Source organism: Chenopodium quinoa, unplaced genomic scaffold (genome assembly GCF_001683475.1).
Source record: "Chenopodium quinoa cultivar QQ74 unplaced genomic scaffold, ASM168347v1, whole genome shotgun sequence".
NCBI classification, from domain to species: domain Eukaryota; kingdom Viridiplantae; phylum Streptophyta; class Magnoliopsida; order Caryophyllales; family Amaranthaceae; genus Chenopodium; species Chenopodium quinoa.
In genome coordinates this window covers 3,934,988-3,957,742 of record NW_018743593.1, presented here as the reverse complement: position 1 = coordinate 3,957,742, position 22,755 = coordinate 3,934,988, and the positions used below count along the sequence as shown (strand labels likewise).

Here is a 22,755-nt window from a genome sequence, read left to right as displayed (position 1 = left end):
AAAACTAGCCAAAAAATGTTTACTTTAAAAGGTTTTTTTGAATAAAATTTCGAAAAAAAATGAGTAGCTGTTCACAAAACAGCGTATACACAAAATTCCTAAACCCGATCCACACATACTCCCTCCATATTTTAATAAGTGTTATAGTTTGACTTTTTCACTATTCACATAATGATTTTGGCTTGATTAATTTACCAATATAAAACCAAAAAAAAAAAAAACAAATGTTATTGTATAATTGTAGGGAATATTTCAAGCATCCAACACTTGAGCCCCACTATGATCATACACTTAAGCATGGTGGCGTCCAAAGGGAAGGAAGCTAGAGCAAAAGAGTCGACAATAAGTTTTAGGAACTTGTAAACCGTTCACATGGTGAAGGTTACACCCCTTCATTATCCATGAGATCGCTAACTCCATAGTGGTTTGGAACCATGACTGGATATTCGGGGATGAAGATACAAATCCAACCTAAAAGAGATTGAACTTGCCCTAATAATGGGCCTCTACTTTATTCTTTTCATATTCATGTGCGCTTTCTGACTAACATACAATCAATAGGTTGACCCTAAACTATTTAATCTATGTTGGTTGAATATTAATGCACAAACAAAACTATTATTGGTTATCTTGAATTATAATCACATTAGCCTAAACAAGATTATTAACTATCTTATTAAGCGTGATTACAAGTACAAATTTCCTTTAAACATGCATAAAAGGCGTGATCAAGCAATAACAATATATATCAAGCAACATAACAACAATCATCACAATAATCATATTAAAGCATAATAATATTAGCAAGATCCTAGGCATGAACTAACGAGATTAATAACAAATCTTAGCATGTCACTAAACATTAAAGATCAAAGCTTCATCCCTAACATGATATTAAAAAGAATAGGAAGCATCATGTAAACATACATGATATTAGAAATTTTAGTTATTACCCTAAACATGATACTAGGAATTATAACGACATCATAACATGATACTAGGAATCAAAATAATCAAAACATGCTTTTTATATCAAAAGAATAATCAATTAAATTACTTACTTAGACGCATCGTATCTCTTTCTAATAACAAAATACACGCGTTAGTAACTTCAAGAAAAATAATAAATCAAACAATTAAATTAAATAATTGAAATAGAGATTTGAGACCAAACCCTTAGAAATTATAAATCTTTCACGTCTAGACCGAAGGCAACTTCGAACTTTGTTAGGTGTGTCTAGAACTAATGTATGTAAAATTTTGTGAGAGGGAAGGTTTAGAAAAAGAATAGAGAAAAAAGAAAGTTTCTAGCTTTAGAGAGAGAATAGAGAGAGATGATGATTGTCAATGAATAAAAACGGGGAAATACGATTAAGCAACTAATTCCGCGTTTATCATATTAAAATCAGGTTTGTGACAAATCACTTATTTTATTCAAAATAAAACTCTTTAAAATATAATTATTAGTCCTAATCTCATTAGAATTTAAAAGAACCTTCTAGAAGATTAAAATCAATCCTAATAACTTTAGGAATAATAATTAATATGCCCTTCTCTAGATCATTGGGCCGCATATAAAATCCATTTCGGGCCAATTTTAATTTAAGTTATAACTTCCACATTATTCATTGAATTGGGTTTATAATATATCGTTGGAAAGCTTTTTTTGAGCCTAATCCAACCACGCTATTATTGGACCCTTATCATGGACCAAACTAAATTATACTGACTATTTTCATAAATAGAGTGTAAAAAGAAATATTTTCAAAAACAGCAAGAGGGATATTTTAATAAGAACAACCACATCATTAGACTTTTTTACACTTTCACTTCGTTCGATAATCAAATGACGTGAAAGATATTCATCACTGGGTTTATTTTTGTGGAGATACATTTGGGTGTCTACAATAATACATAGTTAGATTTGTTATAATACTTCCTCCGTTACGAATTACTCGCAACAAAGGGGTATTATTTGTGAGACATAAAATATTCTTTTATTGCGAATAATATGTAACGGAGGGAGCATACACTTTCATAATATCAACTTTTCTACTCCCTCCGTCCCAAATTATTCGTAACATTTTGACTTTTTGCACTATTCACACATCTCACTTTGACCATCTTTTGTAGCTATTATATGAAAGACAATTTGCACTATTCACACATCTCACTTTGACCATCTTTTATATCTATTATATGAAAGACAATGTAATAATGTAATATATTGTTGGGTCTATTTTAATGTATAGTTTTTTAATATAAATTTTTTATAGCTTATATAAGTATATAATAAAATATATTAATGGACAAACATATGCATCGACAAGCGCGTCCAGTTAAAATATTGCAAAAGGGACGAGGGAGTATAATTTTATTGATATATAATTACATAAATTAATGGTCAAGTGTCTTATTAAAACACAGAGGGGTATCGATTTTAGAGGTTTCGTCTCCTGTCTCTAGTCTCTAGTCTCTAGCTCTCTACTGAACCAACTTTGAAAAGCTTCAACAATCCTCGTATACCTGCTGATTGAGTGATGGCTTTCAAAGCAAACTGAGTTCTATTACAAATTTTTTCCGAGATTTCTCCATCAAATCAAAGTCGCTCTTCAATCCAAGATTATCTCTGTAAGTTTAATTCTTCGTTATTTCGAATGAACCCATTTTTTAGGAGAAATATTTGCTATTTTCTTAAGAATAAATTCATTAATAATGAAGTTTTTAGCTTGAAATCATTGTACAATGCGAAAATCCCAAATCCTAGAAATACCCAGTTCGGAAAATCCCCAGTTTTTGATTCTAGGGTTTATGGGGTTTATTGGGTTCGTTCATTTTCGACGCAATCTAATAATAAACTTTCTGAATATGAAATGCCGTCTGTTACTTGGGGAGTTGTTCAAGGTCGCAAAGAAAGGCTTGTTTCAAAAGTTATTATATGTGATTATTTAAAGACTTTGGGGATTATTACTGATGAATTAGAGGATATTGAGTTGCCCTCTACTGTTGATGTTATGAGGGAAAGAGTGGAATTTTTGCAGAAGTTAGGGTTGAGTATTGACGATATTAATGAGTATCCATTGATGCTTGGTTGTAGTGTTCGAAAGAATATGATCCCGGTGTTGGGGTATTTAGAAAAGATTGGGATACCTAGGGGGAGATTAGGGGAGTTTGTGAAGAATTACCCACAAGTTTTACATGCTAGTGTAGTGGTTGAGCTTGTTCCGGTGATTAGGTTCCTTCGCGGGCTTGATGTTGAGAAAGAAGATATTGGATATGTGTTGCAAAAGTATCCTGAATTGTTGGGGTTTAAGCTTGAAGGTACAATGAGTACATCGGTGGCGTATCTTGTTAGTATTGGGGTGAACCCTAGAGATATCGGGCCAATGGTGACACAATATCCGTATCTATTGGGGATGAGAGTAGGTACGATGATTAAACCACTTGTTGAGTACTTGGTTTCATTGGGTTTGCCAAAAAAGATATTGGCGCGAATGTTTGAGAAGCGGCCATATGTTATTGGTTATGATTTGCAAGAAACTGTGACACCTAATGTTGAATGTTTGATTAGCTTTGGCATAAGTAGGGAAAAAATTCCTTTGATTATAGCACAATACCCACAGATTCTTGGGTTGCCTTTGAAGGCAAAAATGTCAAGCCAGCAGTACTTTTTCAATTTGAAGCTCAAGATTCATCCGGAAGGTTTTGCACGAATTGTCGAGAGAATGCCTCAGATAGTTAGCCTTAATCAGCATGTTATTATGAAGCCTGTTGAGTTTCTTATAGCACGGGGTATACCTGCCGAGGATGTGGCTAAAATGCTCTTGAGATGTCCACAAGTAGTGGCCATGCCACTTGTGATCATGAAGAATAGTTTTTACTTCTTCAAGAGTGAAATGGGCCGTCCCATAAAAGAGCTAGTTGAGTATCCAGAATTCTTTACTTATAGCTTGGAATCCCGAATTAAACCTAGATATCAGAGATTACAAAGTAAAGGGATCAGGTGTTCCTTGGCATGGTTTCTCAATTGCAGTGAGAAAAGGTTTGAAGAAAGACTTCAGGCTGATTTCTTTGAAGCTGAGAGCGCTGGCCCCACATTCAACATGGGTGGGAAGTTAGAACTGCCAGGAAGTTATAATGTAACAGATGAAGAAGATGAAAGTGAGGATGAAGGGCTCTATAGGCGCACTGTTTCTGTCTAGTTTTGTTTGTGTTTCATAGCTATGTACCAAATATGACAAAAGATTAAATGAAAGTCAAACTTTATTCATTTTCCCTATATCTTCATTTATTATTTTTTTTTTGGCTTGCTTCACAATGCATTATGCTATTCTCGAAACTAAGTTTTATAATTTTTTTCTTTACCCCGGTAAGATCACCGTAGTTGTCAGAAACGGAGAAACAGAGAGTAGTCTGAAGTTTGGACAATGAAATTAGGAATTATGTGCCATTAAAATAAAAAAAAATAAAAAAAAGGAATGAAAATGAGTTTAGTTAGATGTATTCAAATGTTGCCTACTTGTCTTCAGGTGTACTTATAACATAACTTAAAACGCATAGGTAGAGTATGACATTATGTGTGTGCTAATGGCGAAGGTTCTATTGATTTGTATGGCTGTGAGCCTGTATGGTTGTGTTATGTGAACTTGTAGCACACTGTATGACTGAATGAAGCAGGTTAGTGATTTGGGGATGGGGATAATGATGGCCTAGGATTGTTTGATTCATGTAACAGCTTATTGGTAGCCCTTTATCAATGTGATCTTTTATTCTTGCTCAGGCTCTACTGACTTTGCTGTTGTTGAGATGTGTAGATTGTTGATGCTTCTTGGTATGCTACAACTCATTATGCATTTTTTCCCCCTTTTCTTTTTGAGGCTGCGGTGGTGCTTTTTTTGTTTGTTTACTTTGGAAGTATGTATTGATGTTTAGTGGCAATACCGTTTCTCCATATGCCAGAGTGACCTCCCACCCCCCACCCCACCCCCCCCAAAAAAAAAAAAAAAAAAAAAAAAAAAAAAAAAAAAAACACTGAGATTTCTGTCTGTCTTTTTTGGGCTAGGTGGTATAGGCTGCCCGTTTAGAGTAGGCATTGGGCATTTGGTCAGGGCGTTGGGCATTTGGTTCTCAACTTGCTATGAATAGCAAGCTTTGCATGGAATTGTGAAAGTTATTTTTGTCAGTGTTGTAACAAGCTCCAGAGTCATGTCACTGGCAACAGTGTACCATGTCAATTTTCTACAAAATAAGTTACGATTAAATTGATTTAAGGAATCTCGTACAAGCCTACTACTTCAATACCAGTGGAAGTCATATTAAGCTTCGTGGTAATATTTACGTTTTTATTAGCTGTGACATACTTTTTTTTTAAAATACTATTTTTATGCACTTTTGGAAGTAAAAGTGGCTGGTTTTGTCCATTTTTCATGGTGAATTATTGACAGTACGAGGTGAGGTTATGCATCGTTTATTACAGTGCTCAGGAGTTTGACAAGATAATGTGTGCCTTATCTGCCAACAGGGCTGAGTTGCTCTCTTAGCATGCTATCTATTAGCAGCTCGTTCTGCAGTAGCCTAACACTATTTTGCTGCAAAAGTGCAAAACCATTTTCACTATCTTGGCCATGTATGTCTTGGGAAGGCTAATATGATTTTTGTTTGGAATTTATAGACATTTTCCCCCCATCCCCCTTTGTAGAGGACTCCGGAGGGAGGGGTCGATAGTGTGAATGAAATAGCTGACTAGTGACTACAGTACAAAAGACTATATTACTTTTTCGTATAAACTTCCCTACCTTTGTACTCAAGTGAAGTGAGGAGGGATCCATTTGACATATGGAGCAAATGGACCCAATCAAATCTGCAAGTGTGACATGATGGTAAGTGAAGCTGTGAAGTTGAGTATGTTTTTGCCTTTTTGGTTATATATATTTACATTTTATTATCTGCCTATATTTGGTTGTATGTGTTGCCAATGTCGCTTTGAAATATGTTGCTGAATACTGATATCAAATAACTAACTAATTGCTAAGCACAGGGTATTGTTGAGGACTTGAGGGGTTAGCTGAGCGCCTGAGCCATGGTTTATAATTTGCAGCTTAGTGTATTTAGGTAATATCGTGACACTCAAGTTCTACATTTGTAGAGTGCAACTTTCAATTCTTAACTATCATGGCTTCATGTTTTTTCCTGCGTGCAATATCAATATTAACAGCATATTTCTTTTCTCTTTTTATCAACTCAACAATGCCAGGTTGAATTTGATAAATCTCAGATTAGTATGAAAGAAGAGGAAATGCCAAGTGGAATAAAGAAAGATGTAATAGTCGATAGGAGGATATGATACTACTTTTGGCTCTCATCCTTATTACCCTGTTGAGATATTCCTGAAGACTTTTTTATATGTCTGGTGTTGAAGTGAACAGAAAATTCACGTGACATGACAGTAAGCCTAAACTTGCTCTAATGCCTGCAAACTAAATACAGTATAACAATTTGTATGTAATTCATCATTTATCATACTTTAAAGTAAATCGTTTGCCTCTTTGAAAGCATCCTTTTCCTTTTATGCTCCTCTGGACATTTTTTAAACTTCTTGATTGGTTTCTTCTTCACGGCCTTAACAATTTTATCATGCTTTCCATGCCTCGCTGATGTTTTTGTCTTGATGGTAATTCCTCAAGACTCAAGTTACTGACTCTAAATGATTAAATATTTCACTTCTAGGGACTGCTTAAAATCATATCACGCTCAGTGTGTTGGAAAGGATGATTCAGCTCTGGACTGTGACGAGAGTTTCAGATGTGGTAAAAAACTTTTTCTTTACTCTGTGTCTCACTGAGATGAATGATCTTTTCTATCTTTCCATGTACTTGACAGGACACTTCACACATCTTCAGTTGCTGAGTAAAATTTGCATAAACTATGTTTTATTGATTAACTTGTGATGTTACATCTACTACAACCTTGGTATTTATTTTTAGGAATACAGTCAAATGTGAAAACATTGCTCCTTCCATTTCATGTATGGAGGTTAAATCTCTAATATGAATCAATCATATCATAGCCTTGAGTTTATATTATAAATACTTTCATAGTTGAGCTTTGTTGTTATGTTATATATTACCAACCTCTAATGGTGTTAGTAAGTTTAAATGGTTTGAAAGAAAATCAGAGGGGAGAAGTGCTTAGACATCTGGGAAACTAATTTTTTGACTAACCTGTCATATAAGTGATTTACAATGGGTGGGCCATGTTAGGAGAGATACATACTCCTAAGCCCTTAGAAGTTTGTTATCTGGTTTAATACAAGGTAGGTAAAGAACGTGTTGTTTTATCTTTTATGGTTGTAAGTTTTGGTAAGGATTGACCTTTTAGTTTCCTTTTCCCAGCCTTTGTAGGTTATTTGGGTCCAACATATACTTTCTTATCCTTCTTATCTTTCTTGGTAGGGAATCTAATGAGTGTTTTATTTCTTGAAGGAGTTCGAGGATCTTACATTTTTAAGATTTCTAGTTTGGAGAAGTCAATATTCTTACTTTATAGGTTCAGGGGCCAAAAAAGACATCATATCCTAATTTAGGCTCATCGTGGGACTGGGGAGGCAAGAATTCACTCCTTGCATATGCCAGGCATTACTTGTAGACGAAGGGAGTATTTAATCTATGAGGTTGAGGAGGCGAAGTAGGTAAACAAAAAAAAAAACAAAAAAAAAAAAAAAAGATGAAGAAGAAGAAGAAGAAGAAGAAGAAGAAGAAGAAGAAGAAGAAGAAGAAGTTTATGTGTGTCCATAGCTAATCAGAAGATTATTCCTTATCGCCAAGCCAACTCTGTATTTGAGTGATGTTTGTTAAAGACGAACTTTGATAATTCTCAAAAAGCTTTATTCTTAGGACTCATGGTTCTTTTTTTGACGTATTTATGTTTTGTAATAGGAAAATAGAGAAGTAAATGGAGCCTCTCTAGCAATAAGACCTTTCTTTGAACTTCACAAAACCTTCATTTAAAAACTTTCAAGTGACCCAAAGAAGGTCTTCGGTTGCTAAAACAGTAGACAGGTTCCAATAATGGCCAGGAGTTGACAAACACAAAGTTCAAAGGGGAGGGAGAGGAGAGACATATAAAACTAACATGTGGCCCCTCCTTTTTGGTAGGTTGGTGACAGAATTGTGGGCTATCATGATGCTCTCTTTTGATGGTGTTTCCAAAAAGGCTTAGACAACGCTTTACTAAATTTGTGTTGGCCAACATGATCTCAACGTAAGCATTCCAAACTATTATTTCGCTCAAGTCTTTCTTCTTTCCTGTTTGTCTTGGTTAATAAGAAAACTGCAAAAGTTTACTGCTTTTGCTGTCCACTTGCTGTTTGTGGACACTGGACAGTGTATGGGTGAAGCATAATTCAATTTTGTCCGAGGAATCAAAGGATTCTGTTGCAACAGTATAATGTTTGCCTTGTTGTGAGAGGGGAAAAAAGATATCGACTCAGATGGGTAAGCTTGCTGTTTGTAGATACAGATTTTGTGTGTGAATCATTTCATTAAATTAAGGGGTAATGCAAGATTTTCAGCATTTGAGCCTCTCTTTTCTCTCATTACCTTATAGAATAGCTAACTGTATGGATTTTAGTCTGACATTCCATTCTCATCTAGCTACGAAATTGTATATTCTGTCATCTGGATGATTTTAAACAACTGTTTAATCAAGGTGCCTATGAGAGTAAACCGAGACAATTATTTTAACATTCTATGTGCTATTTTGTCACGAGTAGCAAGAATTATACTACTATTCATATACTGTTGACATTTTATGAAATTTAAATTCCAACATAACATTCTTGCTTCTTTCTGTCATGAGGTTTTGGTCTTGCTTCTGTTTTACTAGAATTGTTTTTGCTTACTTTTCAGGAGAAGGCTAATTTGACAGAGAGAGGGACTTGTGAAGTTGTGATTATTGGGAAATCATCAAGAAAACTAGAAAAGTGAGGGTTTGGGATTGGGATTGGAAGACCTCCAAAAGGCACGTTCTTTGTTGAAAAAAGGCAGAAACTATAGATACTTAGATGATAGAGACAAGTTTACAAATAGAGACCAAAATTTTGAAATTGAATAGTTTTGAAGACTGGGAATGAGAAACTATAGAGGATTAGGCTTCAAAAAAAAAAGTGGAAAAAAAAAAGTCATTTGTGAGAAGGAAAGTCTCTGTGCAGTCAAGGGACAAGGCAAAGTCCAAAAAAAAAGTTCATAAGCCGCTTAACCACTCGTGTTTTTTTTTTCTTGCATCCTTAGGTGTTGATGCAAGCACAGAATTGTCACATTACGATGTAGTAGTGGACATTGTTACCAAGTATGTAAATGAAAAAAGGCTCTTTGATCCAAAGATAATGATTGTTTCTGATCCAAACCTAAGAGGGGAAAAAAGGGTGAATAAACATACTGGAATATATGACCTTTTAGAGGTCCATCTAGCTGCTAATCAAGAAGATTCATCGGATGATTTTTCATGCAAGGTTGGTAGGGAAGGGATTCCCTTGTTTGGATATGACAAGTAGAAAGGAAAGGGCAGAGAAGTGAAATTCGAAAGCATTCATTTTCGTTGCCTAATAAACCAAATCCTACCAGTTTTGAAATGAATATGCTAGTCCACTCCATCCCCTCCCCTTTATTTCCTTAACTTTCCTTCTCCTCCCTTTCCTTCTATGATTGCTATCCTAGTACACTTGTAGTGTTATTGGGAACTCGTTTGATGTATTGCTTTGGTAGAGTTCCTTCATTGTATTCACCCTGCAAACATCTACTATGGCTTTCAAAGTTTCAACTCAGTATAGTAAAAAGTCATTGGCTCATTTACACTGATTCATTAGCAGAGCCTGCACCTGACTTTCTATTTTGAGATGAATGATTGTTCAAGGCCATTGTGAGAGCTAACTCATGCACATTTTACTTAATTAGTACTCCGTATTTGTTTTGTCTTTTGTAGCAGGAGACTTGGAATTTGTTTGAACACTGCTAGCAGGCGAACAGAAAGGAGCATGTCAAGCTGAGGCTCACCGTAACTGCATGAACCTGTATTAGTCAGCGTAAGGTCAAAGAGTTCACTGTGAAATCAGACATTTTAGAGTAAAGCGCGACAAATTGTTTGGTGAATGTGGAAGATTCAAGTCAATCAGTGGGTGTATAATTCAAGAGCGATCATAAGAAAGGAACCCGTCTGATTTTGGGAATGATTTTTGGACCATAAGATTCGCGGTTTCATACTTTGTCGAACTCACATTCCCAAGACTTGTGAAGAGCTCATTTCCTCAATGCTACAAAAAAATGCAGCATCCTTATCGTCGCTTATTCTGAACATTGAGCTAATCCTATATCCTTACACTATTGTATATTGCTATCAGCTCGTTTTCAAATTAATGTTGCTACTATAAAGGCTTTGTTGTTTTGTGTTTCATAGGTTGATTATTTGGTTCTTTAACCTTTGTATAGTACTTCTTCCGATCCTCCACGAATTTTGCTATAATGTAGCATCATATTTGTACAGTTTGAATGATCGGGAAGGTCAATTTTGTACTCTAGAACTAAAATATGAAACCTAGTTTTATTATTATTTTTTTACTGTATAATAAATAAATTCATATGAAACTTTTATAGAGTATGGGAAGTATAACCTTTGAATATTATTTCCTATTATCATATCATAACTAGGTTGATCAGTTGCCCATAAAATAGGAATAATACATCGAACTCCTCCAATTTTTATAGGTAATTCTTCAATTATTTTCGTATGCATCATGACACTATTATTAGCAATTCTAACTTGCATAGGATTCTTAGCTTTTTTCCATAGAAATTCTGGAAATAATGATCTTTTTCCAAAACATGTAGAACAACTACTATCAAATATATGCACATAATTAATATTTATTATAATGTATATATCAATTGGAATATAAATTCTATTTGGATTAGTACTGGTTACTTCATTACAAGCTTTTATTTGCATATTAACTTTATCTTCATATACTGGTTCACTTACAATTTTCGTTTTATATCCAATTACCTTTCTTTTATCAATAGGATTATTTGGATCTTCATTTAACTCTAAATTAGAATATAACCCTATATCAATGCTATGTCTTGCTGGTTGTTTTAAGGCTTTTTTACTCTCATATTTTTCATTTAGCTTCTTTAGTAGAACTAATATTTCTTCTTCATCCTCATCTAGCTTTTCATCACCTTGTTATTTCATCCTTATTATTGTTAAATTTTGTCGAATTAAACTTGGTGTTTTAAGACTCATTATTTCTCTGTATTTTAGGTTTTATAGTCATCCCAATATGAAGTAATCCTGATTCATCAATTAACATCTTACTTGATCTATTACTAACTGCAGGATTCATTACAAAATTCTTCCCAAGTTTTTTCAATTTCAATTTCGTTAGAATTTACTTTTATAAGTGTAATTTTCTTCTTAAGGCCTCCTCCTTGCTCATATATATGAGCATCGACTATTTGTTTCTTAAAAGATGAATCTATAGTATTTACCAACGTATAAACCACCTTCCATCTTAATTGTATGGGTCGTGTTCCTTTATGCATTTTCACTCCTTCTGTTAATAGCATGATAGCTAAAAACTTTAATTTGACGCAAATGAATCCACTAAGCTCACATAATATCTAGGTTCACTTATATAGCTTAATGTTTCTTGACTTAAGTTACATGTGATACCACTAATTATTTGATCATAAAATTCTTTATGTCTAATGTCACAAATAAAACTTAAGCATTTAACATCCTTGCCAAAATCTTGTAAAGGAGTTATGTACACTTGCACTTCCCCAATACAAATATAAGTATAATTTCCTTTTTCTTTATATATTTTATTACTTTTTCAGTTTATGAAATTAATTTCGGTTGCCTTTTGTTCACAATCTTCAGTAACTATACTTCTTTCCATTTCTTCACATACATATTTGGTTTTAGTTTTAAAGAAAGAAGTTTAAAATATTTTATCCTTTGTAATCTTGGGGGAAATTCCAGGTTTTTTTTATTATCTGATCTAGGTCATTATCTTCAAATGAATACTCAGCTCTTTTTAGTTGACCTATAGTCATTTTGCTTTTATCCTCATCATTGTCATCTGATTATGAATTTTCTAACTCTTCTCCTTCCATCATATTATTTATTTCTTCTTCAATTTCGCTATCTTCAAGTTCTTTATTATACTCATTTTCTTCCTCTATTATCTCTACAATTCCTTTATTATTACTTAAAGCCGGTTCTAAAGCCTCGTCTTCTAGTATTTCTATGTAATCCCAACTACCTAAGGCTTCCATTAATTTATGATTAGCTTTCTTACATTCATTAGCATAAAATGTCCTAATTCTCCAGAAGACCAACACTTGTATGTTTTCTTTTTCTCATGAAAATATGTTGCCTTTTTAAAAAGCCTACTTGGTTTTCTATACTTGTGTTTATAGTACTTTTTATAGGCTTCTCCTCTTGATCTATCAAATTTATTTTTTTATTATTTGTTTTCTTATTATAGTTTTTTTCTTTCACATCCATAGTTATTTGGGAAATCCCAACAAGTAAGAAATTGTCTTTTCATTTGTTGAGTTCCTGCAATCTCTCTACATTTCTTTTCAATCCACTTTCTTAAGAAGACAATCTTGTTACCTAAGGCATCCCTAGCTAAATATTTCTCTCTCCATTCTTGATAATTTTCACTAATTTCATCATTAAGAGGAATTGGTAATTTATCATAGAACATTCCAAGATTTGTTTAATTTTTACCAATTTTATAATAATAAGTTTCAAATTCCATAATATGATTCTCTACATATTTCATATTACAGATGGACAAATTACTTAACTTTCTTTGATATTCTATTCTTTTCTCATTAGGATCAGCGCTAGGACCAATAAATTCCAACTCAATGTATTAACATAGCCATCTAAACATTCTAGTAGGAGATTCATTAGCTCTTAACGTAGTTTTGACTTCTTCCTCTATACCATCATACCAATCTTCTACACAGCCATAGATTCTATGTTCGATATCATATAAGAAATCTTCAGGAAGTCCTTTAGTGTTTAGATTAAGTACACTACTCATAAACTCTTTCCATTGATCTAAAACATCTTGTCTATCTCTTACACCATCTATTTTAAGCTTATAACCGGCTTGACTTATAGGTACAAGAGTTACTTCTTCCTGTTTAGGAATTTGGTTAGGCATAACCTTAATACTAAACCGGGTAGTCTTCCCTGGTATGTATCTTGGTCGTGTGCAACTTCCTTCTCCTTGGTACATTAATAACATTGTGTACATTAATATTTTCATTAACAATTTCTTCTCCGACATTATTATTATCCAGCATTACTCTTTTACCTAGTTTATTTTCAATCTTTTGTTGGACAACTTCTATGAGTAGAAAGTATAGATCTTTTAACTTCATTAATCTCATTTGTTGATATAAATCTTCCTCAAAAGTAACATAATTATTTTCCTCTATTTCATTATCAGAAGCAATCTCTTTTTTGGAAATGAAATTCATGATTTCGTTAAGCTTATCAGGGTCTTTTTCCTTATCGAATAGGGCTTGTAATTCTTCAAGCGTTTTCTCCTAAATATAATGGCTTATTTTTAGTTTATTTGTTCTTTTCTTAGTTACTAGTAAGTCTTTTAGGGAGTAATACTGTAAACTTCTTATTTTTATCTAGATTTTGAAAAGGGTTTTTATATTTACTAGGGTGGTAAGCGCGCGCTACGCGTGCGTTGCTAAGTTGTAGTATAATGTGTCATTCGTGTTTAAAGTGGTGACAATGTGGGGGATTTTTGTTTTGGTAGTTCTTGAAAGTTATGAGTTTGAAGTGAAAATGTTGATGAAAATTGTAAATACAAATTTCTAATGACGGGTTATGAAAGGCGAAAAATAGGAGTGTGATTTATTAAGGAATTGTTATAAAGTGGTTATTTTGATTGTTAAATTTTTTGTAATAATAAGTGTGAGTGAATTTGGAAAGTTTAAAATTAAAATAAGTGTATAATTTTACACTTTTTTATGGAAGAGAACAAGTTATGTAAACCAATTCATAAGTTATATTTGCCGGACAATTATTTAAAGGTTTTTATCTTATTATAGCATAGATAGCTTGTTCTTGTGATGTCTTATGTAAGAGAGGTCGGGCTTTAAAACGTTAATATGTGTTACTCCTTCGGCCCACATTTTTTTTGTCTCATTTAATTTTTTACGGTCTCCAAGACGTGTTTTAAAACGTACATATCTAATTCCATGCACTCAAAAATAATAAAATTTTGATATTAATAAAAAACAAATCCAAGAAGACTGCTAGTGTGAACTTTAAGGGGTCATTTGGTTCATTAGGGAAGTGTAAATTCCCATGAAATTTCAATTTGTGGGAAATAAATTCCATCATCAAAAGCATGGAAATTCAACAAATTTGTTTGGTTAAGAATGGAGAAAGTAAATTCCTTAGTAATTTTCATGACACAATTTTTAGTACCTGAACATCTTATAGTACTTCGTATAAAAGATTAAGTGGTCTCTTTATCACTTTATCCTTATCCTAATAAGACAATTGCCTTAATTTTCTTTCTGAAGCTAACTTTCCTAATTATCCTTTTCTTAACTGGTCTCTTGATTTTCTTAAGTGATATTTCTTTTCTCAAGTGACTTTTCTTCTTAGGTGATCGTTCTGCTTAAGTAATCTTTCTTTTCTTAAATGAGTGGTCTTTCTTCTTAATTGTTTTTTCTTAAGTGGTCTCATTCTCTCTAGCATTATTTTTATTTTTCAATACCAAAATGTCTCACAAAGGTGCAAGAATTACTGCCCAAAAAGAGACCATGAATAATCCCTATCTTGTAAATTCAAGTACGGGCGTGAGCCGTGAGTGCATTATCTTACATGTCACCCTAAAATCAAAGTTTAAATAATGTATAATCACTCGAGTTTCACATTATTCTCATCTTAGTCGAAGGTCGTACATCCCGCTTGCTGGTTTTAGGTTTTTGCAGCCAGCGAGGTGATCTGAGAATTACCTACTTCAAAGCTTCATATTCATAATATTTGAGGTGTAATTGCTTTTTCAAGGAGCTTTGCTTATGAGACCTCACCTTCTGTGATTGACTTTCTGTCACTTACCTGGCACAAGCAAAGCAAAGGATCATTTAAACGCATAATTTTTTTTCTTTTAATTTTTTGTTATACCTAAGTCGTTCCTAAAGTTATAAATGTAACTAATATTTTCGGACAGGAGTAAACGTTAGGATGTGTTATATTAAGCAAAATAAAATGATAGGAAACTTTTTACAATTTATCTTTGGATGATAAATTGATCCAAAGTTGTAAATCCTTGATGACACCTTCCCCAACAGGGATCTCAAAATGAACTATCCCTCTTCTTGCTATCATCCACTGTATAAAATGATTGAAGACACTAATTAGTAATAATTACTTGATCATTACATTCCTAGTAAAAAAAATTGGGGATAAATCACTACTGTATATGCTTACAACGAACATATATCACTAAAGCAATCAATTACACAACATAATGAATCAGATGACTATCAATATTCTGCCTCTCTTCCAATTAAGCATCAAAAATATAAAATAAGAATACATTGATCATTACATTCCTAGTACAAAATCCAGCATTTGATGTGGCAATTTTTTCACATTGAGCTATAATTCAACAAAATAATGGAGCTATAATCAATTCATATAAAGAGATCACTGCACCAAGAACCCTACTTACCCTTTTTTTTAATAGAAGGAACCCTAATTACCCTAATAACACCATGAATCACAACAATAACAAGATTATACCTTGAGCAATTCAGTATCACCACGAAAGAGCTTAAGCTTTTCCATAGTATAAGGTTTCATGGCAACAACAAGACGTCTTCATCAACAACCAATCGATTCGGCGGTTTCTTGCGGTCCAGAATCGCAGTACAGTAGTCTTTTTTCACCCCCTTACTGTGAAATTCAAAAAGGAAAAAACACGATTATGAGTAAATTTTTTAAAATAGTTGATAGCAAGACAACTAGTAAATTTGCTTAAGAAAAATCGGGTTATTTAAGATCTTTCACTGGATACTATTTTTATACTGCTGAACCGTAATTTTCTACTACTGAGACCATTAATAATACTACTGAAGATTGACAAAATTTATAGCTTATTTGAAATTTTCTCTAACTTTTAAGATGAAATCAGCTATCAACTACTATCAAATAACTTAATATTACTAAATAACAAATTTGTACTTCTAGGAATTAAAATACTACCACTAAGAACTACAATGGTACTAATTCGATTTACATGAGTACTTTAGATATTTTTGGTTTGTGAAAAGTCTGAATTACCCTTTGTTATATATTTTCTCATACATCACAGACCTTGATTAGTACTTCCTCATCAAACTTGCAGTGGTACAATTAAAAGTGATCCCACACATCTTTCTATTTCTTTTTTTCTCTTTTTTACATGTGACTTTTTATATTTTAGTATTTGTTATGCATTTGCAAATGCATAACACTGCATTAGTACTACTAATGGTATTATATAAATTTTCATTGGTACAATTAGAAGTGGTCTCACACATCTTTCTCTTTCTTTCTTTGTCTCTTTTCCATATGACTTTTAATATTTTAGTATTTGTTATAGAGCAAATACAAGTTGATCCCCTTGATAAACATTTTTTGTTTATCAAGTGGCATTCTTGTAATTAAACTGTACAAAATAACAATAAACAATGGGGATGCGCTGAGGTGTAACGTTTTTTCTGACAAACCACATGCAAGATGCTGAAGACGGACCATCTAACGAAAACATGCAATGCCGTTAGTAGTTAACCCAAGTTGAACACCTTGAGTTAACTCCCTTTTTCTCCTTAGCACGATTCCAGTAAGGCTTCCTTATCAACTTTCAAATTTCTCCATTTTCTTGAGTTTGCTCCGTCTTTCAACTTTCTCCATTTTCTTGAGTTTGCTCCGCTTGCCCCCTTTTCATAACAATCCTGACTGACGTGCGCGTCTAAAGATCACTGGTGGAGCACTAACGGATTATTCAGGGGTCGTATTAATGTAAGATTTTAGAAAATATGAATTTAAGTCACTACATCAATTACCTAATTTTTGAATTGGTTTAATAATTCTTAATTTTAGTAAAATTGATTGAAAATTTGCTTGTTTAGTTAATATGTTGTAGAATTGAACACACCAATTTAAGTCATTGCATCAATTACCTAATGTTTGGATTGAATTTAAGTCACTACATCAATTACCTAATTTTTGAATTAGTTTAATAATTCTTAATTTTAGAAAAATTGATTGTAAATCTGCTTGTTTAGTTAATAAGTTGTAGAACTGAACACACCAATTTAAGTCATTGCATCAGTACATTAAGTATTTCTAGTCGGCAATTAATTTTTATGCTTCTGAGGCGGGTGTTTCACCCAAAATGTACATTTTGTAAAATTCTAAAAAACAAGTTAGTGTTATGGAAATTCTAAAAAACAAGGTTGGAAATTCTAAAAAACAAGGTTTTTGTGTGTCAATTTTGGTTGAACAGATCTCTTATACAATGGATGTGGATGGTGGTGATGTTGATCCTCCTGATGTTGGTAAATTTATTAGTTTGGGTGATGACATAGTTGATGACCCTGAATTTTGTCAAGATTCTGTGGATGGTGTTGATGAGTTTGGGTGTGAGGGAAGCATGGAACATATGGAGTTATATCCGAGCTCAAATATGTGCTTTGAATTTGGTTGTGTGGGGAATGGGATAAGCATGGAAAATATGGAACTGTTGAACCACAGCTCTCCTCTGCTTGGATCACAGGAGGTTGTCTACCAATCTCCTATACAGACAGTTTGCACTGTTCAGACTGTTGAGACTGTTGTATCAACTAATGTGCCCCTTGTTGAACCTCCAAAGGAGGGTATGGTATTCAAGAGCTGGGAGGACATAGAGGAGTACTTCAAATTGTATACTTTTAGTAATGGTTTTGGTGTATCTAGAGTGCATGGATCTTTTTCTAAGAAGACTAAGGAGCGTAGGGGTACTAGGTAGAGGAGTGAATGCTGGGGTCCCCCGAACATGAGGGCCCTAAGGGAGGCCAAGAAGAGGGCCAAAGCAATGGAAGTAGGTGGAACTGGAGGCAAGGTTAACGGTGTAATAGGGGTGGATGAGCTGAAACAAGGAAAGAGAAAGTCTAAAAAATGCTTTTGTCCTGAAAACATTTATGCAAGTGTTAATGATGCAGGTGAGTGGGTAATACGGTCAGCCGAACTAGAACATGATGGCCACCAACCTACCCCGACCATGGCAAATCTAGTGAAAGAGTACATGATGAAGAATTACACTTCGTCTGTACGTAAGAAGCTATTTAATTACTACAAACAGGGTGTTCCTGTTAAGAAAATACATGGTTGCTTGTCTCATGAAAAAGACAAACTCCCTAATGTGAAGGACCTAGAGCACAAGGTATACAAAGCTAAGAAGTTGAAAATGGAAGGTGGCGATGCCGTAGCGATGATGAAGTATTTTGAGAAGATGCAAGCCGACAACCAAAACTTTTATCATGCACATCGATTGGATGAAGAAGGTCGGCTAAATGATGTGCTATGGGTGGATGCTAGGAGTCGTGCGGCCTACGAAGATTTCGGTGATGTGGTATGTTTTGATGCCACGTACTTGACCAACAACTACGACCTCCCTTATGGAAACTTTGTTGGCGTGAATCATCATGGTCAATCAATGCTCTTGGGATGTGCCCTGGTATCACGCAAAGATTGTGACACCTATTCTTGGGTGTTTACACAATGGCTGGCATGTATGAGGAACCGGGCACCCTTGGGATTTCTTATTGACCAAGCAGCAGCAATGAGAAGGCCGATTGCAGAAATCATGCCAGCAACGCGCCATAGATGGTGCATATGGCACATTATGAGAAAGTTTCCTGATAAGCTTGGGAAATGCAATTTGTAAGTGTATCCATAACTTTTGTATATATGTTTTATTTGTTACGACGTATTGGCACATGCTAGGACTAATCTGCTAGAATTGACAATTCTTGGTTTAGATCTTCTAGAACTCGAGTAAATGACAGCAACTACTATGAACAACTAACAGAGGAATAACAGGGGAAATGTTAGAGATTTGATTAAAAAAGGAAGATTAAGGCAACGGTTACAATATACTGCTACTGCTACTGTTAACATAAATAACTGGAGTCATGGAACTCACTTCTATTGCTGCTACTAGCCTATTTAGATAACAAAACTTGCATAACAATTTCTTTCCACTCCTCCCTTAAATATTAAGCATTTTCTCTTCACATGTGACCTAGCAATTAGGATCTGTCATGTACTGGTAGTGTGCCCTCACAACATTCCTTTGCTACACTCCTTTAGTGGAGAATTAATTGTTTTTGTCTTTACTTGCTGCTTTCAAAATCCCATTTTGTTGGTTGTTGTTGTGTATTCAATCTGCCATTATTTGAAGTTGTACATTCTTTGATTCTTATTTATATGTATATTCAATCTGCCATAATTACTTATTCAATCTACATTGTATAATTTAGAATAATTATTTATATTAGTATGCATTGAATACTGTATATTCAATCTGGATGAGGATCAGAATACGTATACTTTATGTGTGGGGAGCATTTTGAAGATTTTTACAGTAATGGCGCTGAAGAATGGATGCATAGAGGGGTTATGTATTTGAATGCATGTTTCTGTATATTCAGTCTGCCATAATTATTTACTCAATCTACATATTCAATCTGTTATTATTATTTATCTTTGTATGCAGTGAATATTGTATGTAGTATCTGCTGTAATTCAGTCTTTCATAAATGAGAGTTGTACTTATCAGGTATAAATTGTACTTTTTTTTGTCAGTTATGCTGAATTCAAAAATCTTCTTAAAGCTTTCATTTATGAAAGCTTCATGGTTGAGGAATTTGAGAGTCGGTGGCTTGAGTTTATGAAGAAGTACGACCTAGAGGAAAATGAATGGTTATGTGACCTGTTTGAAGAGCGTCACATGTGGATCCCGTCCTATATGAAGGAATACTTTTGGGCTGGGATGAAGACTACCCAACGTGTAGAAAGCATCAACAGCTTTTTTGACGGTGTTGTGAACCGGAAGACTAAGTTGTATGAGTTCCCAGATAAGTACAGTAGGGCTATGTCTAGGAGGGTGAAAGATGAAAATGAAGCTGATACCAAATCGACAAAATATGTGCGGCGATTAGTCAGTGGGTTTAAGGTTGAGAAGGTCTTCTAGAAGTTATATACTGATGCAAAATTTAGGAGATTTAGAAAGAATTGTCAAGGATGATGTACTGTTATGGGCGGGAGGAAAGAGTGATTGATGAACACAATGTCCATTACTATCTTGAGGATAGAGTGTGGATTGTTCAGGAAGGAAGGAGCGAAGATGTTATAATGGACAAAAGGCGAATTTACTGTGTCAGATTTAACCGAGAAATGAACGAACTCAGTTGCGATTGTTGTAAATTTGAAACATTCGGTATTTTTTGCAAGCACTGCATTCGTGTACTTGTTCAAAACCTTGTGTTCAAGATACCAGACAAGTACATCTTGGACCGATGGCGCAAGGATGTTGTTAGAAAGCGTACCCGTGTTAAGGTTGCATACCATGATCTGTCGGATACAGCCGAGGTGAAGAGATTCAACAAGATCATGTCCGAGTTTGAGCCAATATGCGATGAAGCGTCTGCTGTTGATGAGGATACAGTAGAGATGGTGATTGCATCCTTGTCAAAGCTAAGGATTGAAGTAAAGGAAAGGAGGAAGAAGTTCATTGCAAAGAATGGGGTTCAGCTACTTCCTAGCAGAAAGTATCCTCCCTCTGAAAAAGTTTCGACTAATAATGTAATCACTCCGTCTTCTGTCACAAAACCGTCCGCCATGTATGAAGGATGGGTGGAAGGTAGCATTCAGGAAGATGTAGAGTGGGTCGATTTAGAGCCAGAAATCACTGAATCCCTAGTTGACCCACCGCCACCAGTTACCCAACAGGTGCTAGACCCAAAATCACGGAAACATCCTCGCGGAAGGCCCAAAGGATCGCGAAATAAAACACTTGCAGAATTGGGTTATAAGAAGAAAACCAAGGCGGTACATTCACCTAATCTGGGCATTCATTTCAACTATGACAGTATAACCTTACTTAAAATGGTTGTTTGAAATGTGATTGTAGATTCTTGCCCTAGTTGATGAAAATGAACCAGGAGCTGATGAAGTTGTTGCACCTACTCTAGCTGATAAACCCATGAACAAACGAAGGTATATAACATATGACCACAAGTGTTCGTTGTTTTCTTCATCTACTGTAATTTGAATCTGATCCCCTTGTTGATCAATAGGAAATGAAGAGGAAGGCCACTAAAAAACGCGGGCCTGCTGGTGAAGTTGCAGCCACCCCAACCTCTTATGATGAAAAATCTCCAGCTGAGAAACCCATCCCCAAACAAAAGGTAGATAACTTATAACCATAAGTGTTTGTTGTTTTCATTCATCACCTATTGAATTCTGAATCTGATCCCTTGTTGGTCAATAGGGACGGAAGAGGAAGGCCACTACAAAACGCGGGGCTGCTGGTGAAGGTGTAGCCAGCCCAACCTCGTCTTTTGAGTTCTAATTAGCTGGCTGTGGCGTAGAACTGTATCCAGGACTTCCTATTATGTATTCAGGTCAAACTGTGTAGCTTTAGTATTAGTAGTTTGTTTTTAAGGATCGTAGTTGCTTGGTTTAGGCTACAATCTTTTGGACTATTTCTGCATTGTTCGAACAACCTTTTGGAAATGTGTTGTGTTCATGTGGAGCAATTAATGTGGTTAGATCACATTGGAACCATATTAGATTTATATATCATGCTCTAAATACACTTGATTAATGATTTAATTTCTGTTATTAAGTGCGTTGTGCTTCACTTTGTAGAGTGATCACAAATCAATTTTTTTTTATTGTTAAACTTTTTGTTGGAAACACATCAATCTTTTGGCAATCTTCACTAGGATCAGCAATAATCCTTATAATTTCTTCCTTGGGAATTTTATTGTTGTTTGCTGCTAAACAGTTGCTCTTAATGAGGACCCATTTTGGTTGAACCATTTATTGGTTGGGTCCATTTTGTTAATCCAAAATTCTAGGACCAATTTCGTTCGAATATGTTATTAATGGTTGACCCATTTTTTGGTTTGGGATGACCACAATATTTACACCCATTAATATTATTGTTACAGATCAGGTCCAGGAGAATTGCTCTTTTTATATATTTTTTTTTTACTTTTTAAGTATTTCTGCTAAAGTTTTTGTGAATACACGCAATAATTTGAAATAAAATGCGATATTGTTAAGGTAAACGCAATAGTTAAACACAAAGTTACTAATATTTCACATCATAGAACGATTAAACAGTGCCACATCCCTAATAATTCATAGTAATTACCTACGGAGTACTACAAACTTAGACTGGTGGAGTGGAAATACAAAACACATCACAACTGAGCCACACCTTGTCCATGGTGTACTAGATTTAACAGAAATAAACCAGCTTATCACCTAAACAAATCGTTCGATGGAAGCAATTACTCACCAACACTGGAACACAAAAGCATGTAATCCACAACAAATGTGAACTCATACACTAATTTCCTAAAGTCCACCTACTGTAGACAGCAGTACAAA

The 22,755-nt window shown here is 34.4% G+C and overlaps 3 protein-coding genes across 3 annotated transcripts; all 3 read left to right on the top strand.

The window, feature by feature from the left end:
- The first annotated feature begins 2,432 nt into the window (after nt 1-2,432).
- LOC110682818 (transcription termination factor MTERF4, chloroplastic-like) lies at nt 2,433-7,721 on the top strand. Its single transcript, XM_021859162.1, has one exon. The coding sequence runs from the start codon at nt 2,658-2,660 to the stop codon at nt 4,200-4,202; it is 1,545 nt and encodes a 514-aa protein (XP_021714854.1). The 5' UTR covers nt 2,433-2,657; the 3' UTR covers nt 4,203-7,721.
- A 9,128-nt stretch (nt 7,722-16,849) lies between these two features.
- On the top strand, nt 16,850-21,978 carry LOC110682817 (protein FAR1-RELATED SEQUENCE 6-like). Its single transcript, XM_021859161.1, has 6 exons — nt 16,850-17,112; nt 17,600-19,014; nt 19,939-21,183; nt 21,266-21,351; nt 21,432-21,542; nt 21,626-21,978. The coding sequence occupies exons 3-5, from the start codon at nt 20,377-20,379 to the stop codon at nt 21,436-21,438; spliced, it is 900 nt and encodes a 299-aa protein (XP_021714853.1). The 5' UTR covers nt 16,850-17,112; nt 17,600-19,014; nt 19,939-20,376; the 3' UTR covers nt 21,439-21,542; nt 21,626-21,978.
- LOC110682742 (protein FAR-RED IMPAIRED RESPONSE 1-like) lies at nt 18,128-20,326 on the top strand. The gene is made up of 2 exons (XM_021859066.1): nt 18,128-19,014; nt 19,939-20,326. Exons 1-2 carry the CDS (start codon nt 18,128-18,130, stop codon nt 20,324-20,326), a joined length of 1,275 nt encoding a protein of 424 aa, XP_021714758.1.
- Nucleotides 21,979-22,755: the final 777 nt, after the last annotated feature.